This window comes from Artibeus jamaicensis, unplaced genomic scaffold (genome assembly GCF_021234435.1).
Source record: "Artibeus jamaicensis isolate MK-2021 breed Jamaican fruit bat unplaced genomic scaffold, CSHL_Jam_final scaffold_754, whole genome shotgun sequence".
Classification (NCBI taxonomy): Eukaryota; Metazoa; Chordata; class Mammalia; order Chiroptera; family Phyllostomidae; genus Artibeus; species Artibeus jamaicensis.
This window is the reverse complement of record NW_026522054.1, coordinates 7,787,439-7,806,660: the sequence shown is the minus strand read 5'-3', so window position 1 is coordinate 7,806,660 and position 19,222 is coordinate 7,787,439. Positions and strand designations below refer to the sequence as shown.

Genomic DNA, 19,222 nt, shown 5'->3' with positions numbered 1-19,222 from the left:
AGGGTCTCCTCCAGTCCCCGGAACGGACACGGAGGGACGGACGCTGAGTCCCAGAGGAGGTGGAGAAGCTCAGGACCCCCAGGAAGGGGGCCTGGGCGTCGCGGTGGAACGCCGCCCCAGGCCTGGGACCACTCGGCCGGCTGTGCCCAGAGGCCTCTGCCGCCTGGGATGGGCCGCGCCCTTGGGCGTCCATCCTCGGCCCCTGCGTCTCTGCGGTTCCTCTTGGGGTGCTCCACTGGGACCCTGGTGATCTGGCAGCTCCGAGGTGGGGGTGGGGCAGGCCGCCTGGGCCATCTGGGCCCCAGCTGATTTCGGGGAGGGGCGATCAGGTTTCAGCTGTTCCCTTTCATTCCAGAAAGACTCTTACTCCGAGCTGCCTCACCCCCTCCTTCAGAAACTGGGTCTTGGCAGCTTCTTGGGGCTGAGATGGTACCAGGAGTGCCTTTCGCCGGACTCCCAGGCTCGCAGTGGGGAGCAAACGCCCTGTGTCTGCAGCCACCTTCGGGAGACACCACGACAGCAGCATCCCTGTCTCCGGAGGCCACCCTGCTCCCCACGGAGGCCTGTCCCCGCCCACCACCCACCAGTCTGCCCTCCACCCCCACCCGCCTGGGGTCCTCAGGGCTGTGGACAGGACAGCAAGCTGGACATAGGACTTCCCAGCCCTCTGGCCCCGCCGGAGCTCACCCTCTGAGGGGTCCCCATGGCAGGGCTGGTGGTCTGGGGGAGGCCCTGGTCTCAGCCCGGCCTCTTTGGGGGAGCTGGACGGAGGAGTCTGCCTTCCACCAGGACGGACCACAGTGGAGTCTCCGGCCCTGGAAGCTGCTGACCTGCCTTTTGCCCCCGGGAGTGGGAGGGCTCGCTCCCTCCTCACCTCCCAGTCTGCGGAGAGGCCCCCGTGGGTGGGCCCTGAGGGGTGACAGTGCTGAGCAGCAGTGGGGACCGCAGCCCGAGGGCCACTGGTCAGCGTGTCTGCCGCTGCTGCCTCTTGAGAAGCCACTAAGGAGGCCTCGTCCAGGCAGCGAGGCGCTGGGGCAGCTGGGACCTCCCAGCCTGGGGACAGCCAGGGTCAGCTCCCTCATCCTAAAGTGGCACAGCCTTGACCTTGAAAACACCCCTGTGCCCTCGGTGTGCTGCTGAGTCTCTCACACCCCATCAGCCCCGTGGGGGCAGCTTCCCTCTCCTCTGCCTGCCTCCACTTCACCCACCTGGTGCCCCCTCCTCCCCAGGCCTGGCCAGGGTTCAGGGTCACTCCTGACCCAGGCCCGGGGCAGGCCTCTCAGCCCATCCTGCTCCATCAGGCGACCCCTCTCCTTTCCTCCCGGGCCCTGCTCCAGGCAGAAGGTTCTCTTTGCTCTTATTGTCTGTCTCACCCCCTGGCAGCCCTGGGCACAGGCTGGCGCACCGCGGAGGTCACCGGTCGGCATCTGCACCTGCAACCCCAGCCCTGCTTGTCCCTGCCAAGCCCACGGGCGGCCTCCCCAGCGAAGCCCCGCATCCTCGCCCCTGGCCCGAACCCGGGTCGGGGCTCCTAGGGGACTGCGGCAGGGCCCACCGGCCTCCCGCGCAGCCTCTGCAGGCCGACACCCCTCTGTCCGCGTCCATTCCCGCCCGCCCCTCCACCTCTGCCAGACGGTCACTCGGACGCAGCCCCGCCCCCGCACATGCGAGCGGACACGCCCCTTCCCAGCCCCCGCGGGGCGGGCACCAGCCTGGTACCCGGGCAGCTCTGTCCCCGGGCGCCCAGAACCCACATCCCAACCACCGCAACAAGTCCGCGGAGCCACCGTGGCCCCGCGGGCCCCAGGCCGGCGCTGTCCTCCCGCGGCCTCAGCGCGGCCGTGCGGGCTCCCGAAGCGCCGCGGCCTCGCATCCTGCGCGGCCCCGTCTGTCCTCTCCCGGCCGGGGACCCTGGCAAACCAGCCCGGGCGCAGTTCCGGGGCCCCTCAGGTTTTCTGCACAGACGCCAGGCTCGGAGAACAATGGAGCCGCTCTCTGGGCTTCCTCCGCCAGAGCGAGCTTTGTTCCTCCCTTCCCGCGGCTCGGCTTCCCTCGGCCCCAGGGCGCCGGCTGCCCAGTCAACCAGGAGGCTCGGGAGAAAGCCCGGACCTCTCCACGCTCTGTAAAATCCGGGGGTTGGGGCTCGGGCTGGAGCCAGGAGGAGGGATGGGACGCGCATCCAGATGCGCGCAGCTGCCTGCGCGCCGCCGCTGCGGCCCCAGTCGCGTCCCCTTGCCAGAGCCTCACACCCGGGATATCCGACCCGAGTTCCCACCGGGGACCCACAGAGGAAGTGGGGCCTCAGCTCTGCTCGGGGCCGGCGGCCTCACATCTGCTTCCCACACACGTGTCCCCGGGACCCCGCTCCGTCCGCCCCCCCGCCCCCCAGCAATGCTGGATGCGCTGAGAGGGTGCAGCCCGCAGCACCGCTGAGGCGCCATCGGCCCCACTTCCGCCGTGTTAGGATTCTGGGGTTTCAGACTCGAGGAAGGAGCTACGAGGCTCCGTTACTGAGCATCTACGGCCCTGCGCCCATTGTCCGGCCTCACCCCCGGCGGGCGACAGCAGGGCTTCCCGCTGGGGACATTCGTGAGGAGGTGCACTTCAGCCCCGCGCATCTGGGCGCAGCGCCCTCTCACCGCCGACCTGGAGAGCCCGACGGGGGGCGGGGCGGGGGGGGGCGCGCTCCCCACACCTTCCCTTGCGGCTGGCTGGGAGAAAGGAGGAAGGACAAGCAGGGGCCGGCGGCAGGACTCACCGAGCATCTGGCTGAAGAGAAGCTGCTCTAGGTCCCCCAGCACCGTCACGACCAGCTCGGGGTCCACCTTGAGGAAAGCGCGCTCCTCCTGGCCCTTGGCGGGGGGCACCGGCCCGGAGCCCTTCTGTGCCTTGACCTTGCTGGAGAGCAGCTCGTCATCCGACTTGCCGTCGTCGCTGACCGCCGCCTCCGGAGCCTTGCTGAGCGGCTTGACCTCGGCGTAGGGGCCGCGCGGGATCCGGCTGGGCTTTCCCAGGCTGGGCGCCAGCGGAGCCAGGGGGGTCTTGGCACCGCCGGCCGGGCTGCCCTTGGCCTGGAAGAGCGAGTGCTCCGACTTGGACAGCGTCTTCGACATCAGCGGGCCCTCGCGGCCCTTGGGCCCCGCCTTGCCCAAGCCCTTGGGCGCCTTGGCCATGTCGTCGCTCCACTGGGGCTCGTACAGCTGCAGCTTCTTCTCGGAGTCCGTGAGGAACGACAGGTTGGTGAGCGACTTCTGCTTGCGCAGGTTGGAGGCGGGCGGCCCGCCGGGGACTCGACTGTCCACACTGCCGGACTTGAAGACCTTCAGCTCCGCCGCGCTGGCCTTGGCCATGCCGCCGCCGCCGGGCGCCTTGGCGCGCTTGGGGAGCATGGCTCTGCCGTCTGCCGCGGCCGTCCTCCCCGCGCCCCGGGGCTCGTCCGCACCCTCGGCGCCGCAGCCGTGCAGCTCCACCTCCGGCTGCGCGCTCTTGACGCTGCTGCCCAGCATTCTGCCCGCGAGGAGCGCAGGGACGATCCGCGCGTCTGCAGGCACCGGGCGGGGGAGCGCGGGGAGGAGGAGGCGGGGGAGGGGAGGGGAGAGAAAGGACGGAAGAAACCGAGGAAGAAGGGAGAGGAAGGGGGAGGGCGGAGGGCGGAGGGAGGGAGGGCGGCAAGCCAAGCCCAGCCGGGGGGCGCAGAAGACACGCAAGGAAGGAAGCCAGGGAAAGGAAAGAGAGAGGAAACGTGGAGCGGAGGGGCGGGGGTGGAGAAAAAGGGGCGGGCGGGGAAATACAAATTAAAATGTAAAAATCAACCGAAGGAAGAATGGAAGCCCCGAAGCCTGCCCCCACCCCCACCCCAGGGTCCTGGGGCGTTCGGCGGCAGCGCTCTCTCCGCCCGCCCGCTCGCCCGCTGGAGCCGGGGCTGCGGCAGCGGCTTGGAGGGAGGGAGGGAAGAGGGAGGGGAGGCGGCGCAACCAGGCAGGGGAGGAGTGCGCGCAGGGAGGGGTGGGGGCGAGAGCTGTGTCTATTTCTGGCTTAGAGGGGGTGGTGTTTGCTGCCGAGATGCAGGGGCGGATGAGTTGGGGTACCCAGAGCGGGGTGGGCAGAGGTGACGGATGCATCGGTTTTTCTGCTGGCTTCGGGCGCAGAGGGGGTGGGCCCCCACCGAGCCTGGCGAGGGTGGGAAGCAGCTGGGGCGGAGACCGGAGGGCACAGGTAGAAACACTGAGACAGCAGCTCCCACGAAGCCAGGGTGGGCTCCTGGGGCCCGGGGTGGCTGCTGGGGAGGAGTAGCCAGGTGGCTTGTTCTTCAGACCTTCTGGTTTCGCCCAGGAGGCTCCAGGCCCCACCTGGTTCAGCCTCCGAGGCACCAGGCTGCCCTCCCAAGGGGGCTTGGAGCCAGGGCCTGGGGGGGGGGGGGGGGCGGGTGCGGGGGACTGGGGAGGGGGTTGGGGCACTGAAGGAAAAGGCCAATTCTTGGGGTCAGGATTTTGGGCGCCTATTCTAATCGGCTGCATGACCTTGTCAAAGTCACTGCACGCCCCCCCACCCTGGCTCTCCACCTTCTCTCCCAGCAGCGGTGATGCAGGCCGCACCAGAGGAAGGGCTCTGCAAGCGTGAAGTTCAGGGCCCACCCCAGGGGCTTTCTTGCCTGCCAGTTAAAGGGAGGCTGCCCTGGGCCCGGGAGTGGGGGGGAGACTGGGGGGGCGGCGGACAGAGGCAGCAGGTTGGCTGGGGCTGTCCCTCAGTAGGGGGACACGGCCCACCCTTCCGTGGTCTCTGGTGTCAGGGCCAAGTTGCCAGAGCAGATAGTCCTCAGACGAGAAAGAGGCTGAGACACCCGGGGGGTGTCTCTGAAGGCAGAGCTTGCTCCAGGAGGGGCAGCCCCAAGGGTAGCACCCCTCGGCCCCTCCGCCGGCCAGCATGGGTCCTCAGGCTGTCTGCCCGCCCACCCCCGAGCGGCCCAATCTGGCTCCCTCTTCCCTTCACCAGCACCTGAAGAGGCCGTGTGTCTGCGTGTCACTTTTCACAGCCTCTCCTGGCGCCGCATCGTCCTCACACCAGGGCCCGTGCGCCTCTATCTGTCCTCCCCCTGCCCAGCCCTGGAGCTGTCCGCAGGCGGGACGGTGTCTCCACACCTTGCGCGGGTCTGCGCTGCAGCTGGGGGGCTGAATGGACTCGGAGGCCTGGCTGCTGGACACTAGAAGTGGACCCTGCCTGCCCCTGGTGCGTCTCAGGATCCCGCCTTCAGTAACCCCAGGGCTGGGCTGAGAGGCCGCGACCCCTCCAGTTACAGGGACCCCAGCAGAGCAGCCTGCAGTGCTGGGCACACAGGGGTCTCCGGCAGAGGGGGGTTTGGTAAGAAGCTCAGACCCCCTGGCTGGGCCTCAGGGACCCAGATCCTGCCCTCGGGTGTCAGTGTGTGGCAGGGAAAACGACGAGACAGATGAGGAAGACCCGGGAAAGGAACAGCCCTGTCCCTGGGGAAAAGTGGCGTCACACAGACCCACACGTTTGTCGCAGGTAAGACACACGCAGGTGTGTGTGCACTAAGTGCAAGAACAAGAGTGAGCCTGGGGCCTGCAGAGCAGGCCCACTGCGGGAGAAGGGGGGCAGTGGGGCAGGTCCCTGGGCTACGGTGCGGTCACAGCGAGGGTCAGACCGAGGGCAGGGCAGGCGGCTGGCAGGCTGGCCCCGCACCGACAGCACCTGCAGGGCTGGGAGGGAAGAAGTCGAGAGCAGAGGTTTGCTAGGGGGTCCTGTACCTGAGGGCACAGGGCGGTGTGGCCCCAGGGCCTGTGTCCGGCCCTTCAGAAGCTCCCAGCAGAGCCAGGGTTTGTGACAGCAAATGACAGGCCGTAAGGATCTGGTTAAAGGGACTGCAGTGGTGCCGTGCCAGAGCCTGACCTGGGCACAGCAGGGATGTCCCAAGGCCAAGCCGGAGACGTCCTCTCTGGACACAGGAGCCACTCAGGATCCTGCCCAAATCCGGGGTCCGGGCCCAAGGAAGGACCTGAGCACCACACCGCTGGGCCGCCACACCCTCCCCTTCCATGCGGTAGAGGCCACGTGCAAACTCCTCCCCCTGGCCCGCGGCCACTCTCCAATGTGCCGAGACACGTGCGACCCAATCACGAGGGAGGGTCCCCTTTCCTGCAAAGAGCCACCGAGACTCTGGGGGCGTGTGCTCTCCGACCTGCCCTTGGTGGGGGGTCCTGTTTGTTGTCTCTCTGCGAGGCCTTTTCCTGCTCATGAATCCATCTCCCCTGCCAGACAAGGAGGCGTGAACCGGGGCCCTCTGGTCGGAAGGCCTGGCCCACCCTTGCATCCCACCCGCTCACCCAGCTGTAGGCAGAGCCCGGTGCTCTTTCCCTGGGGTCACCTCGGCACACCCCCTGCCCTGTCTCTGGTACCCACAGTTGTAGGTCCCGTCACACTCATCCCTGGTACTGCACAAAACGTGGTCCCACTTGTCACTGTCCAACTGGCACCTCACGTCGCTGGATGCCTGGGGACACGACCCTCCTCGCCCCCTGGTGACCTGACTCCCCCACCCCCTCTCTGTACCCCTCCTCTGGCTCCTGCGAGCCTCCTCTCCAAGAACAGCGCCCCAGGACCCAAGTCCTTTCCCTCCCTCCCTCCAGGAGGCGGCCCCTGAAACCCTGCCCTGCAAGGCAAGCGCACGGTCCCCTGCCACGCCCTCCAGGCCGCAGGTGCTTCTGAACTCCTGGCTGCCCGTGGGCGTGTTCCGCAGAAACACCTGCCAGGCTGCTCTGACGGGCTCACTCAGCGCGGATCCCTTGAGAGTCAGTCCTCCCTCCGTCCACAGGCCACCTTCCCCAGCCACCCTTTAAAGGGTCTCACTGTGGCCGTGTGGCGGCCGGTCCCTTTACACAGTCCTCTTGGCTCTCTGGAACTGTCAGACGCTCCCCAGGGCAACCTCTTTCTCATCCCTCTCACTTCCTGAGTTTCCCACCATGCCCTGCTGCCGAGGGAGGCTCTGCTGCTGGGGCGACAGCCACTCCCAGGGCCGGTCCCTAAAGCCACTGTGATGGCAGGTCTACTGGAGTGAGTCCTAAGAAGAGAGGGGCCTCCCCTGCCACCCCACACCCAAACCCAGCTCTGAGCCCCTCCCGCTCACCAGACGGACAGGCTGCGAAGCGTCCCCCACAGAGAGAGGCTGCGGGTCAAGAGGAGCCATGTGACAAGGGGAGGGGATGCTGGGTGGCCTACAGCGGAGACTGGGTCCTGCCGTGTTTCCGAAGGAGGGGGCAGGGAAAGAGGCGGCTTCAGAATCATGCCAGTCCCCAAACCCCAGGCTCCCCCAGCTCTTCCCCTCCCCCCGCTCCCCTTCCTGTGATGGGGGGGCTGAGTGGCTGGACTCCCTGTGCTGAGCAACAACCTAAACCAAGTCGAGGAAAGAAGACAGAGGCTAAGAGCCGAGGAAAGAGGCAGCGGGGTTGCACTTCTCACCCTGCGACTTCGAGGGGGGTCCTGGCTGTCTGGTGGAGGGGCCTGGGGGCTCTGCCCACTGGTTTGGGTGGGGACTGCTGAGGGTGGGGAGAGAGGAAGAGAAGGTGGGAGGGGGGCAGGGCTGCCCCACCCGGCTGACCTTGGGAGGTTGACCTTGAAAGGTAACCTGCGAGCAGGCGGGGTCTGAGGGAGGGCAGTGGGCAGGTGGCTGGGGGTGACTTGGAGCTGGGTGGGGATGCTGGTGGCAGGGAGGACAGTGGGCCCTGGCCGCATTTGCAGAACTGTGACTGTGTTGCCAGAATTCGCTGCCGAGCCGAGGTGGCTGCATGGGAGCGAGGCGTGGAGACTCTGCCAGTGGTCCGGCCTGTGCCGAGCGGGGCTGGAGCCCGCACCACCCAGACGGGACGACTCGGGGGGGGGGGAGCTGCCTTTGCTGCTGGGTCCTCTGGACGCCGCCCCTGACCCCACACTGTTCCCAGAGACCCCCCGGACACCCGCCGGGCGCCCGTGCCAACACTCTTCATGCACTGGTTCACCAAGGATGGGCTTTTTCTCCAACCCCCTCCCAGCTGTCTGCGCACAGTGGGGCTCTCAGGAATATCTGCTGAATGACGACGACGGGTGAAGTCAGTGAGCGTGTGACTCAGAGTGTGTATGTCCAGGACGTGAATAGCGGGGACCTCCCGGAAACCCTCGGCCAGAGAAGGAGCAGCTGGCGTGCTGAGGGGTGCTGGGCTCCGGGACGGTGTCCCTCCCTTCCGCAGCCCCGGGCCATTGCTCAGCCAGCACACACCTGTCTGTGCCGCAGCCTTCAGGGGAACGACCCCCGCACACATCGCACCTGAGACCCCTCGGCCCCCATCTGGGGGAGGTCTGCGCTGCTCGGAGGTTGGGGCAGAGTTCGGCCCCACCCCTGGGAGGCAGGGGCAGGAGTGGGCAAGGTGTCCTTGGGGCACCTGGCACCAGGGGCCGTCCCAGCTGGAACTCGAGCCCCACCCTCCCTGCCACCCGGGGAAGGAGAGGGGCCAGTGGACGCCTCCACCACAGAGGCAGCAGCTGCTCACGCCTCATCCAGGAAGCCCTCCCTGATGCATCCGCCAGCCTCCTCACAGCCCAGCCACCACTTTTGCTTGGCGCAGTGTTGGTCACTGAGGCCTGGCTCTGTCCCTGGAGGCTGCCCGAGCCCAGGGTTGGGGACTTCTCTTCTGGGCCATGAGCTCAGGTGTGTGGGCTCAGAGGAGACCAGCTGCCTGCCTGCCTGGGAAAACAGGAGGCTTGGCAAACGGAGGCTGGAGGGGGGCCGGGAGCCGTGGGCCCCGGTCTGCCTTCTGGCGCCCCTCTCTCCTGCGCGGCTTCCGGAGGGTGGACGTGCTGGGAGAGGCCTGCCGACACCTACATCCCTGGGAGCTGGACCCATCCGCGCCCCCCACCCCCAGCCTCTACCCAGCAGACCCCCACCTGAGGGTGCAGAGCAGGAGCACAGAGACCAGGCCCGGAGTCTGAGGACAGTGGCCCCGCTAGAGGACCAGTCTCTCCGAGGCTGGGAGGGACATAGGCCTTCTCTTCAGGGCCGGTGCTCTGGGCCCAGTGGCCCCAGGGGGAGAGGACACGTGGCCGAGGGACCGCTCCCTCCGAGCCGAGGAGGGACCCTCCTTCAGCAGCTGGTCCCTTGGCGGCAACCCAGGGTCCCAGGCTGGGAGGCCTGACTGAGGGCTGGGCTGGGCTTCGTTCGGCTCCTGTCCTGACCCGTAGGCTGGATTAGGGGGTCTCTCTCCCCCAGCAGGGGGCTCTGGGTGTCTCCTTCCTTTTCTTCTTTGGACCGGGCTCAGGACAGGGCTCCCTGACCTCCCACGGGGAGCGGGTCTCTGCCTTGGGCCCCTCTGCGCCTTCCTTAGGCGGGGCCGCTCCGAGCCGGTGTCAGGGCAGCAGCGAGCCTGCAGGGGACCCTCCGGACAGGGTAGGGGAGCGAACTTCAACGTGGGCACAAACCTGACCCGTCCACGTCCCTGCAGAGCCGGTCACTTTAAGGTCACCGCATCCCAGTGCCGAGCGGAAGCTCAGAGACAAGCTCATGCAACGTTCTGCCTTAGGGCAGAGCTGACCTGGTTGTAATGAGCCTCAGCACGTCACTGTGGGTCAAGGAAACCCAAGCACCCAGCACACAAAACCCCGAGGCCCCACCCCGAGGTGGCCAGGTCTGGCCTGCCCTGCAGGCTTCCCCGTGGATGCGGCGGGTCCGTGAGGCCAACCATCAAATACGAGGTTCGTGTCGGGGAGACGTCACGCCCCCCCCAGCTCTGAGGCAGCTCCTTGGTGCCAAACGCCGAAAGGCAACGGCAAGAGCAAGGAGAACCTCGGGCACCTGACCCTGAACCAGCGGGACGGACGCCTGGCCTGCTTGCCGCCTGGACAAATGTGCCCGGCCCCGTCCCCAACAGCGAGGGCTGTCCTCCCTTTCTCGGTCGGCACCCCTGCGCTTTCTGAGGCTTCGTAGGATTTCCTCCGAGGCGTTAAACTGTGCAGAGGTGTGGCGTGGGTCTGCGGCTCCGTGGATTTTAATAGAATAATCGCTGGCAATTACTGGGCGTATAAAAACACTTCGAGTGTGAAGAGCGCTCTCAGGCGCACTGGGTGGGCGTTCAGTGTGGGGCAGGAACTTCCTGTCCCCACGGCCGGGTTTCGTCACCAGGCGCTGACACCCCCCCCCCGTGCTTCCCGCCCCCACGGAACCCAGGGGCTCGGGCAGGAAGGACACAGTGAGCGCGGGGGTCTCGCCTGCCCCTGGACGGTGCCAAGGGCGGTTCCTCCCCCCAACGGGGGGCTTGGAAGTCCTCTGCCCACCTGACCCGACGCTTTACATCCCAGTGCCTGACGGTCCCTGGGTGCAGGCGGGAGGAACTCGAGAGCCGGGTGACCCAGCAGCCGTCCGCCCTCCCCGGCCCTGGCCCTGGCCCTGACCCTCATCGCATCCAGCTCTCCGTGAAGCCTGACTCTCCAGCCCGGGAGGTTTTTGATTCCTTCCACTGTAGAACTGGGGGTCCCGATGTCCGCAAAGTGGAGGGTTAGAGGTGCTATCAGCTGCTGTCTTCCGATTCATCTGACATCTGTCCCAGCTCCCGGAAGTCCACTTGGTCCCAGGTGGCGATTATGTTCATCGACCAGGTCCCCAGGCCCCGGCACACTGCCCTGCCTACCGGGCACTGACCCGAGTGAGCCTGGAGAACACAGCTAACGCCATCGGCCCGGAGGGAGGCCTGTTTTCCAGTCCATTGTCTGCGTGTCCTCTCTGCACGGATGGCTGGGACAGCAGGCGCAGCTCTGCCCGGACGTCCCCAGAGGGCAGGGGATGCAACAGTGTGAGCTCCGCAAGAACCGACGTGGCTTTGGGAGGACAGCAGCGGTGACACCCCGGGCCTGCTGGGCGGGGGGCTGTGGCTCACTGGCCTGCTCCTTCCCCTGCACTTGGCAGAGGTTGGGGGACCAGGCTGAGCCGGGACAGTTAACAGGGTGACACTGGACAAGCGTGGCTTTCTGACAAGCCTGGACCGAAACCCTGGCGCGGCCCCAGCTGTGTGTCCCCAGCGCCTCTCTGAGCTCAGTCTCCTCACCTGCCCCCGAACAACAGCGAGATCTGCAAAGGGCTGTGCCAGGCGCGCAAGGAGGACGTGACGCCCTGCAGGTAGGAGGCGGTCAGGAAATGATGGTCGCCATCTCCACGGGGCCGCGTGGAGCTCGGCGCGTCCCCGTACGGGGAGGCGCGTGGACAGTGTCAGGGCTGTGGCTTTCTGTGTCTTCTGATGCCGAGTCCCTCGCAGCCCGGGAAGCTCAGACTTGGCCTGGCACTCCCAGAAGAGCTCTGTGCTTGGGCGCTGCCCCAGGCCCACCAGAAGCCCCCCTTGCTGCTGGGACGGCCGCCAGAGCTTGCTCCACCCGGCCAAGGGCACGCCGGGGTCGCACGTTTTCTGGGAAGCAAGACTCTGTCCCCCCTCCTGCTGCCACGAGACGCGAAACACTTCACTGCGGCTTTGAGGTGGGGCCCACTCCACGTGGGTGAGGACGCAGGAGGGAGCGAACCCAGCGTGGGGGCAGGCTCCACACCACCCCCGCACGGCACCCGGGGCCTCTGCTGTCCCCGGGGACACACGTTCCGATGAGGCAAGTCCCCTCATTTGTGTCCACTCAGCGCTTCTTCAGATGTGTCACAGCGTGGAACCAATTAAGGGCCCGTCCCGGCGGCCTTTCCGAGTCACCCCTGCAGGCAGCCTCGCACGCGTGGGTGCAGACGCGCCGGCCTGGCCACGCTGGGCTCTCAGAGAAGGTCTGGTGGCGGCCTGGGCACTGCATCACGCCACCTGTGCCTCCGGGAAGGTCAGCAAATGTTCCCCGACGGCGTGTTGAGTGAGTGAGGTTCACAGGGTGCAGGGCGTACGTGGGAGCCATGCTCGGCTCGCTCTTGGCTGTTGTCCCGCAGCTCAACAGAGGGTACAGCCCCCCACCCCCCACACCAGGCACGGACAGGCCCCAGATCCCCCCATTCCCACCCGTCAGGGAGCCGCGGCGCACGGTCGGCCTGGATGGGTCACCTTGACCACCGCCGGTGCCAGAGCCCACGCAGCACTGTGGACACCCCCCGGGAGCCCGGAGGAAGCCCACCGCCCAGCATCCCAGCACTCTGCCCCTCAGGGTCACACGCGCTTTCAGATCGAGCTGGCAAGGTGTCTGCTGGCTGACAAGCCTGGGGGGGCCCCTGGGGTCGCCCTGTGCATCGGATGTTCATCACGACCATGAGCCGGCTCGGTGGTGACCGAGGGCTGCGGCCATGTGGCTCCCATACGGAAGCCGTTGCACTAACAAAGCAGCGGATGTAAAAATAGAGACATAGTTTCCCAGTTACCACATTCTGATCGGGACGGCTTCCCACTGAGGCTGGGCTTCCTTTGTGCCCCTGCGGTCATACCCCGGTCCCCCCCCCCCCCCCGCGGCTCCTTCTTTGGGAGGCGAGCGGTGGGGGGGGCAGGCGGCCGCTCCGATTTGGGGGCTGCAGCGGCTGCACTGGAGACGGCTCAGGGGGCCCAGTCCCAAGGCCGAGTGGGACAGGCGAGCCCTGCCCCTCAGGGGACAGCAAAGTGAGGAATGACACATCACCAGGTCCAAGGACACCTGTGTCCCCTGCCCTGCACTGCCCCTGCAGCAGGCCACTGAGCTGGAGCGGTGGCAGTTGAGGGTTTGTCAAAAGCAAAGTCATGCCTTCCCTCGGACAAGCGTCCCTTTTTCTGCAAAACTGGAGGACAGAGCTGCTCCCTGCACAGGGTGCCTCCCGCCACCCTGGGGGGGATCCCAACTGTCCCCCAGGGATTTCTCTAAGGTCACAGGAAGTCTGACGCCCCTGCAACAGCTGCCCTTTCAGAACATCGCTCTTTCCGGCAAAGTCTCGCCATCTGGTTCCTGAGGCCCCGTTACCAGCGGGGCCGGCGCCAGAGGACCAGCTGCGACTCGGGACGCCCCAGGACACGGCCGCTGAAGGTGGGCCGGGGCAGGAAGCTGTGGCCAGCAGGGGGCAAGTGGGGACCTGGCTGCGGCCCTGGAGCCCACGCCCGCACAGCAACCTGGGCTCTGCCCTCCCAGCGTGGGTCCCTGTCACCGCCCGGGGAACTCCCACAGCCTGAGCTTTGGGTAAACATGGCACCTGCCGGACACCTTCCTGGCCTGGCCTTCACGTGCTCCTGGATCGGAGGCCTGGCCCCGGGCTGAGTCAAGCTCGGCCGAAGCTCAGAGTGTATCCCAGGCCGGCGCCCCGCAGTGAAGTGCTGGCCCCGTGAGTGCAGGAGCACCCTGGGCTCCCACCCCAGGAGGGGGTCCCTCTCCCGGACCACTCACCCACGCTGGAGAAGCCATCCTCGGTCCCGCCGGGGGGCGTGGGGTAGCCATCCAAGGCCCAGCTGCCCTGGAGCGGGGGCCCGGGTTCGAGGTCTGTCTGCAACCTGTGGGACAGAGAACTGTGGTCACTCGTGGCCTCAAAGCCTCTCTACGGGGCTGAGGAAGCCCCCCAGGGCCTGGGCTTCCCTGACGGGCACACAGGGAGGCAGCGAGTCTCCTCCTGACAGAGTGGGGCGGAGGAAGGGGGCGCCCCCGAGGGCACAGACCCCCACAAACGTGCACGACCCATGCAGCACGGGGACCTGTGTGTGGATGGCAGCCACCAGGGAAGAGCTCCCTCTGAGCCGAGGTCCCTGACTGCACGTGAGTGACAGTGGGGAGTGGGGAGACATCAGCCCTCAGGTTTCCCCAGCCCCGGCACTGTCCAGGCCGTGAGGCCAGGAAGAGGGAGGGGCAGGCTCAGCTCTGGCCACTCACGCCTCGTGCAGCCAGTGGCAGCAGCGGGGGCGGGGGGGGCCTCCGGGGACCGGCTCCAGGAGCACCAGGAGCACCGAGAGCTCGGGTCCAGCAGGCCGCTCCCAGGAGCAAAGGCTGGGCAGGCGTTCATTACAGGCAATTACCCTGGGCTCCGGAGCCGTGCAGCTCTGGCGGCTCCAGCTAAATGGGCCCTTTGGCAGCTGGGCAGGAGGGGGCGGGGAGGGCTGTGCAGGTGGGAGGGGAAGCGGATCTGGTCCTGGGGTGGCCGGGGTTGGGGGCACGGCTCTCTCTCTGGTTTTTACTTCTTTGACACCCAGACAGCAGCACTGCCATCGCCTGGCCGGGTGACACAGAGTGATTCCTTCCACCTCCGTGTGTCATCACCGGAGTGGGGAGAGGGAGCCATGAGTCCCGAGGCCCAGGCCCATCTGCCGGTCTGGGGCTGACCGGTGGGAGCCATGGGAGGGGACCTGGGCGTGGGCAGTGGGGGAGGACCCGCTGGCCAGCAGGCGCAGGACGTGCCGGAAGGGACCGTGAGCACCGTGGGAGGCCTGCACGTCTTGCTGGATGACGGTGAGTGTGCACGGAGCGGGCTCATCTGACCCGCAGCAGGGGCAACGGCCGGTATTAGAAACAAGACTCATTTGCTGCCGTGGTTACTGCTGCCATTGTTGTAACACTCGACCCAGGGCCCGGGCCGCCGACCCTCCACCTCCAGGGACACTGAGGAGGGAGGCTGACACCTCTCCACCTCCGCCGGCTCTGTACCACCCCACCCTGGCCAGGCCCCGCGTCTCCCTTCCGGCGTGGACAGCGCTGTGGGTACAGGACTCGGGCCCAGGTGCAGCGAGTGGCCCTGAAGGTCTGGCGGTGCACGGAGCCCGTGCAGCCCCTGAAGGGTGGAGCGGACGTTGGGGGGAAACGCTTGGTGGGTGGGAACGGCACACAGCGCTGGTGACACTGCTGAAGACCCCACGGGACCCCACGCGGGGGACCGAGTGGTCCCAAGAGCAGGGTGTCTGGAGGGGATGAGAGCTGGGTGGGAGCAGAGGCAGGACAGAAACTCCCTGGGGAGGGCTGCCCTGCCCCAGACCCTGGACGAGGGGCGGCTGTGAGGATGGGGCCGGGGAGCAGGCTCCCGAGGTCGCCGCTGGGACAAGTAGGCCAGGGCGACTGGGCGGGAGCTTTGTGGAAGCTGAGGTGCGGGGGTGGAGAGCAGGTTTCCACGAAAGTGGCAGGGCTGTGACTTCCAGGGCGCAGATGGCACGTCCCTGGCTATGCAACTGGCCCTTGGCAGGGCTGCCCTGGTGCCAGCGCCAAGCCTCGCAGGTGAGCTGGGCGCCTGCCCACCTGCCTGCCGTGCCCTGGGGTGTCCACGGTCCTCACCTCCCGTTGCCTGAACCAGGGCCCGGATCCAGGGTCTGAAAGGGGCGGGACCTGGGGGCAGAAGAGACCCTGACACCCTGGCACTTGCGTGTGAGGTGGACACGCGCAGGGCCCAGTCTGTGCAGGCTGTGCCGAAACGTTCAGAGGAGGACACCCTGCCCGTGTGGCCAATGTCAGATTCTCCTACAGCAGCGGACCTGCCGGGTGGAAGATGGAAAAGCCAAAGCAGTTTAATGCCCAGACGCTCTCCCCCAAAGACGGGGTTCAGAATGCTGGACGTGGGCTGGGGGATGGCCGTGGGGTCTCCAGGGAAGCGTCCTGCCCCACGCGGGAGGGTCTGCCACGCGTTTCCGCTTCCTCGAGAGACTGTGTCAGTGGAGGGGGTCACCAGAGACAGCAGGCTTCTCAGGAAAAGGGACCCTGTGTGGGCTGTGCAACCGGAGAGATGCTTCGGTGGGTAGGGACCCCCAGGAGGATGGCCTGCTGCTGCTTGAAGACACCGGCCGGTCATTTCTGAACCTCTGGTTGGAAGGGGCTTCCCACCGAGCTCCGGGTCTGTCCCTGCTCAGGCGTGAGCCCCGAGCCGCTGGCCCCGCTCCTCGGCGCTGTGTCCAGCAGGGCCAGCCAGCTCCGTCTCAGAGAGTCCCCAACAGCTGGCAGACCCTGGCGGGCCTCTCTCTTCCGCCGCCCACTCGGTTCCCTTCCTCATCCTGTCGCTGTGCCACTCTCCCGGTCCCTGGCCAACGCGCCGGTCTCGCTCTGGGGGTGGCGTTGCGCGTCCATGACCCTTCCCAGTGTGGCACCCCCACCGGAACTCTCTAAACGAGGCCTGGCCGCGTGCAGAACGCAATGGGACTGCTGGCGTCCTCGCCGCTGACCCGGGCCCCGGCGACCATGGTACTCCAGGACCTTATACTCTCCAGGGACCATCGCCGGTTGGTGTCTCGTGCAGAAGTTAACGCTCCCTGCAGCCCCACCCCACCCCCACCCGCGGATGCTGGGCCGCCTGAGGCCCCAGGTCCAGCGCAGGAGGGGAGAGCTCCCGGCCCCGCACACCTGAGCGTTAACACAGCTGCACAGGGAAGAAACCCAGGCAGTCGGCTGAGTCCCAGAGGGGCTTCATCTGCATGGGAATGTTTCTGGACTGTGTAAGACTCGGTAATTAACGTTCGGTTTGCTTATGCGGTCCTTTTAGTACAGAGCTGTGTTTTTACTGGAAGAGCAGAGCTGACCGAAGCATCTGTTTTCTGTGCTCTCAACGCGCCGTGTCTGAGAAAAGCTGGATGGGCCAGCTGGCTGACCGGGGGGCTTGGAGCAGGGGCCGGGCCACCGCCCCCCGCAGGGCGGGCGGCCCCCACGACCGTTTGAGAACCTTTACGCACTCTCCTCGGAATGCAAGGCGCAAAACCAGACGTGCAGACAGACAGACAGGCACACGCGTGATGGGCCCCCACGGAGGAGCAGTTAAGACGTGGCCCATGACAGTGAAGTCCCTGACTCGGCAGTGCAGTGCCCCACTCCTGGTCCCAGGTGATCTGGGCAGGACTGGGCCGAGCCCCCCCCCCCCCAAGGACCTGCTGAAGCCTCTACAGGATCCTGACACAGCCCTGGCTGCTGTGGCTCAGTGGACTGAGTGCTGGCCTGCCAACCAAAGGGTCACCAGTTCGATTCCCAGTCACAGCACATGCCTAAATTGTGGGCCAGGTCCCCAGTGGGGGGCGTGTGAGAGGCAACCACACATTGATGTTTCTCTCTCTCTCTTTCTCCCTCCCTTCCCCTCTTTAAAAATAAATAAGTAAAATCTTTTAAAAAAGACGCTACTGCAGGTCTCATCCCTTCCCAGAGAGGAGATGGGGCGTTTAGGGTACTCTCCTCCTGCACCTGAGTGTGCTCGGAGCCTCGGTGTGGAGGAGCTTGTCTCGGTTCCTGTTTTATGTCTCCAGCCCCAAGACGGTGCCCGGCCTCCCCTCTGGGGCCCCCCTACCCACCTTCCCCCCACCACAGGGCCCCCCAGCCCCCCACCAGCAGGAGCCCCCCAGGTTCGGGCCCCGGGCCTGCTGCCCACTCACCTGTACTGGAAGGGGGCCACGGTGGCCGTGGCGGGGGGGCCCTGCGGATGGACGGAGGAGAAGCTGATGGGCCCCGGGGCCAGCACGGGGCGTCGGCTCTGCTCAGGGCTGCAGGCCGGGGAGGAGGCCCCCGAAGAACCGGGGACCCCAGAGCTTGTGCAGTTCTTCCCTCTTGGACCTTTCCCTGGGCAGTGCGGCGGCTTTGGACCTTCAGGAGTCTCCGGCAGTCGGGTTTCTTCGTGGGAGCTCGTCCGGGCCGGACTCCTGCCCCGGGCCTGGCGGACTGGAATCCCCTCCCGGGCCGCCTTCCTCCGCCCCTTCCAGCTCTGTGTCTCCCCGGCTCTTCTGGGCCCTGCTCGGCCGGACGGGGCTGCTTTGGGGGGTGCCCGGGGACTGCTCCATGGGGAGCTGGAGAGGCCGTCGGCACCTTCGGCTGACTCCCTCACCGCCCCGGCAGGCTTCGGGGAGCCTCTGCCCCGGGAGGCCCTCGGGGAGGAGGCCCGGGGGGATCCCGTGGCCTTGCCCAGCCTCGGGGAGGCTGCCCGCTGAGGGCTCAGGGCCAGGCCGGCCTGGCGCGGGTGCAGCTGGGGCGAGGCGCCCGGGGTGGGGGTCCGGGTCTGGGAGGCGGCGCGGGGCACCGGGATGGAAGAGCCGTAGTGCGGGCGGCTGGCGGAGCCCACATTGGCCATCCCGCTCGTGGTCAGCACGGCCGGCAGGGCAGGCTCGCGTCCTGGGAGAGCGGAGAGAGAGAAGACCGTCAGCGGCTGTGCCCTGGCAGGAAACCACGGTGCCCCCGGTGCCCCCGGTGCCCAGACTGGAGGCTGAGCTGCATGGTGCCCCCAGCGCCTCCCGTGGGAAGGGGGAGCAGAAGCCTGTGGCCTCCACAGTCCACGCTGGACGGGAAAACAGTGCTCACTGCCCACCCACGGGAGGACAGGAAGTGTGGAGCCTCCGACACAGGAAGAGCAGGATTCAGGTCCCGGCTCTGCTACCACTACCACGCGGCTTCAGACCAGTTACTGAGTTTTCCTGAGCCCGAGGTCCTCACCCACAGTGGGCAGCCGTGGGGTTTGTAGAGATTAAATAAGAGCATGAGGGTGAACACCTAGCACAGCATCAGGCACACAGTAGGTGCTCAGGAAACGACAGTGTCCTGGCTGGTGTGGCTCAGCTGGTTGGAGGGCTGTCCTATAATGCAGGGGTTGCGGGTTCGAACCCCATCAGGCCACCTGCCTAGGCTGCGGGTTGGACCCCTGGCCGGTGTGTGGGCGCGTATAGGAAGCAACCAATCAAAGCTTCTCTCTCGTATCGATGTTTCTCTCCCTCCCTCCTTCCCTTCTTCTCTGAAAGCAATGAGACCATGTCCTCAGGTAAGGAAAATAAAGCCAAACAACAACAAAAGCGACAGCAGGCACCGCGGGGAGGGGAGGAGCCTTGGTCAGACACAGCTGGGACGTGCAGGTGGGTGGCCGGCCAGCGGTGAGGCTGGTGCTGAGGGGGACAGCCCGGCCCCCGTCCTGGGGTGCGGCCCCCCCACACGTCCCTTCCCTCCGGGACCCGTCTGCGCTCTCGCTCTCCTGTCCGCTGCAGCTTCGGTTTCAGCCGCAGCTGCGGACACCAGCCTGTGTTCAGTGCTTTTCCTGTATTTGCTGAGGGCGCCCGTGTGTGGGTGCCATTCCTGCCATTCCTGCCATTCCTGCCACTCCCGGTTCCCGGGCAGGGGCTCCAAGCACAGAGAGGCCGAAGAACAGGTCCCGGCCCCACAGCTCAAGGACAGCAGAGCCGAGGTCCAGCCCAGACAGCCTGGCTCCGGCCGAGACTGAGACGGCTCTGCCCCGCGGCTCACCCTGCGGCCAAATCCAGGCCTCCCCCGCGCCCCTCCGCTCCCAGGCTCCCAGGCTCCCAGGCTTTGGGCAGGAGCGTCCTGGCTCCAGCCCCGT

The 19,222-nt window shown here is 66.9% G+C and overlaps 1 protein-coding gene across 3 annotated transcripts in view; it reads right to left on the bottom strand.

The window, feature by feature from the left end:
* Positions 1 to 19,222, bottom strand: part of NAV1 (neuron navigator 1) — a 129,674-nt gene that overhangs the window by 80,817 nt on the left and 29,635 nt on the right. For 2 of the 3 annotated variants that reach the window (XM_037160888.2, XM_053659526.1), the window contains exons 2-4: positions 17,283 to 18,012; positions 13,351 to 13,454; positions 2,759 to 3,541 (exon numbers count right to left, since the gene is read on the bottom strand). In XM_037160888.2, coding sequence (XP_037016783.2) covers positions 2,759 to 3,541; positions 13,351 to 13,454; positions 17,283 to 17,971 — 1,576 coding nt within the window. In that variant the 5' untranslated portion in view covers positions 17,972 to 18,012. The remainder of the gene's footprint in view (positions 1 to 2,758; positions 3,542 to 13,350; positions 13,455 to 17,282; positions 18,013 to 19,222) is intronic. The other variant, XM_053659527.1, reaches the window with a different exon arrangement.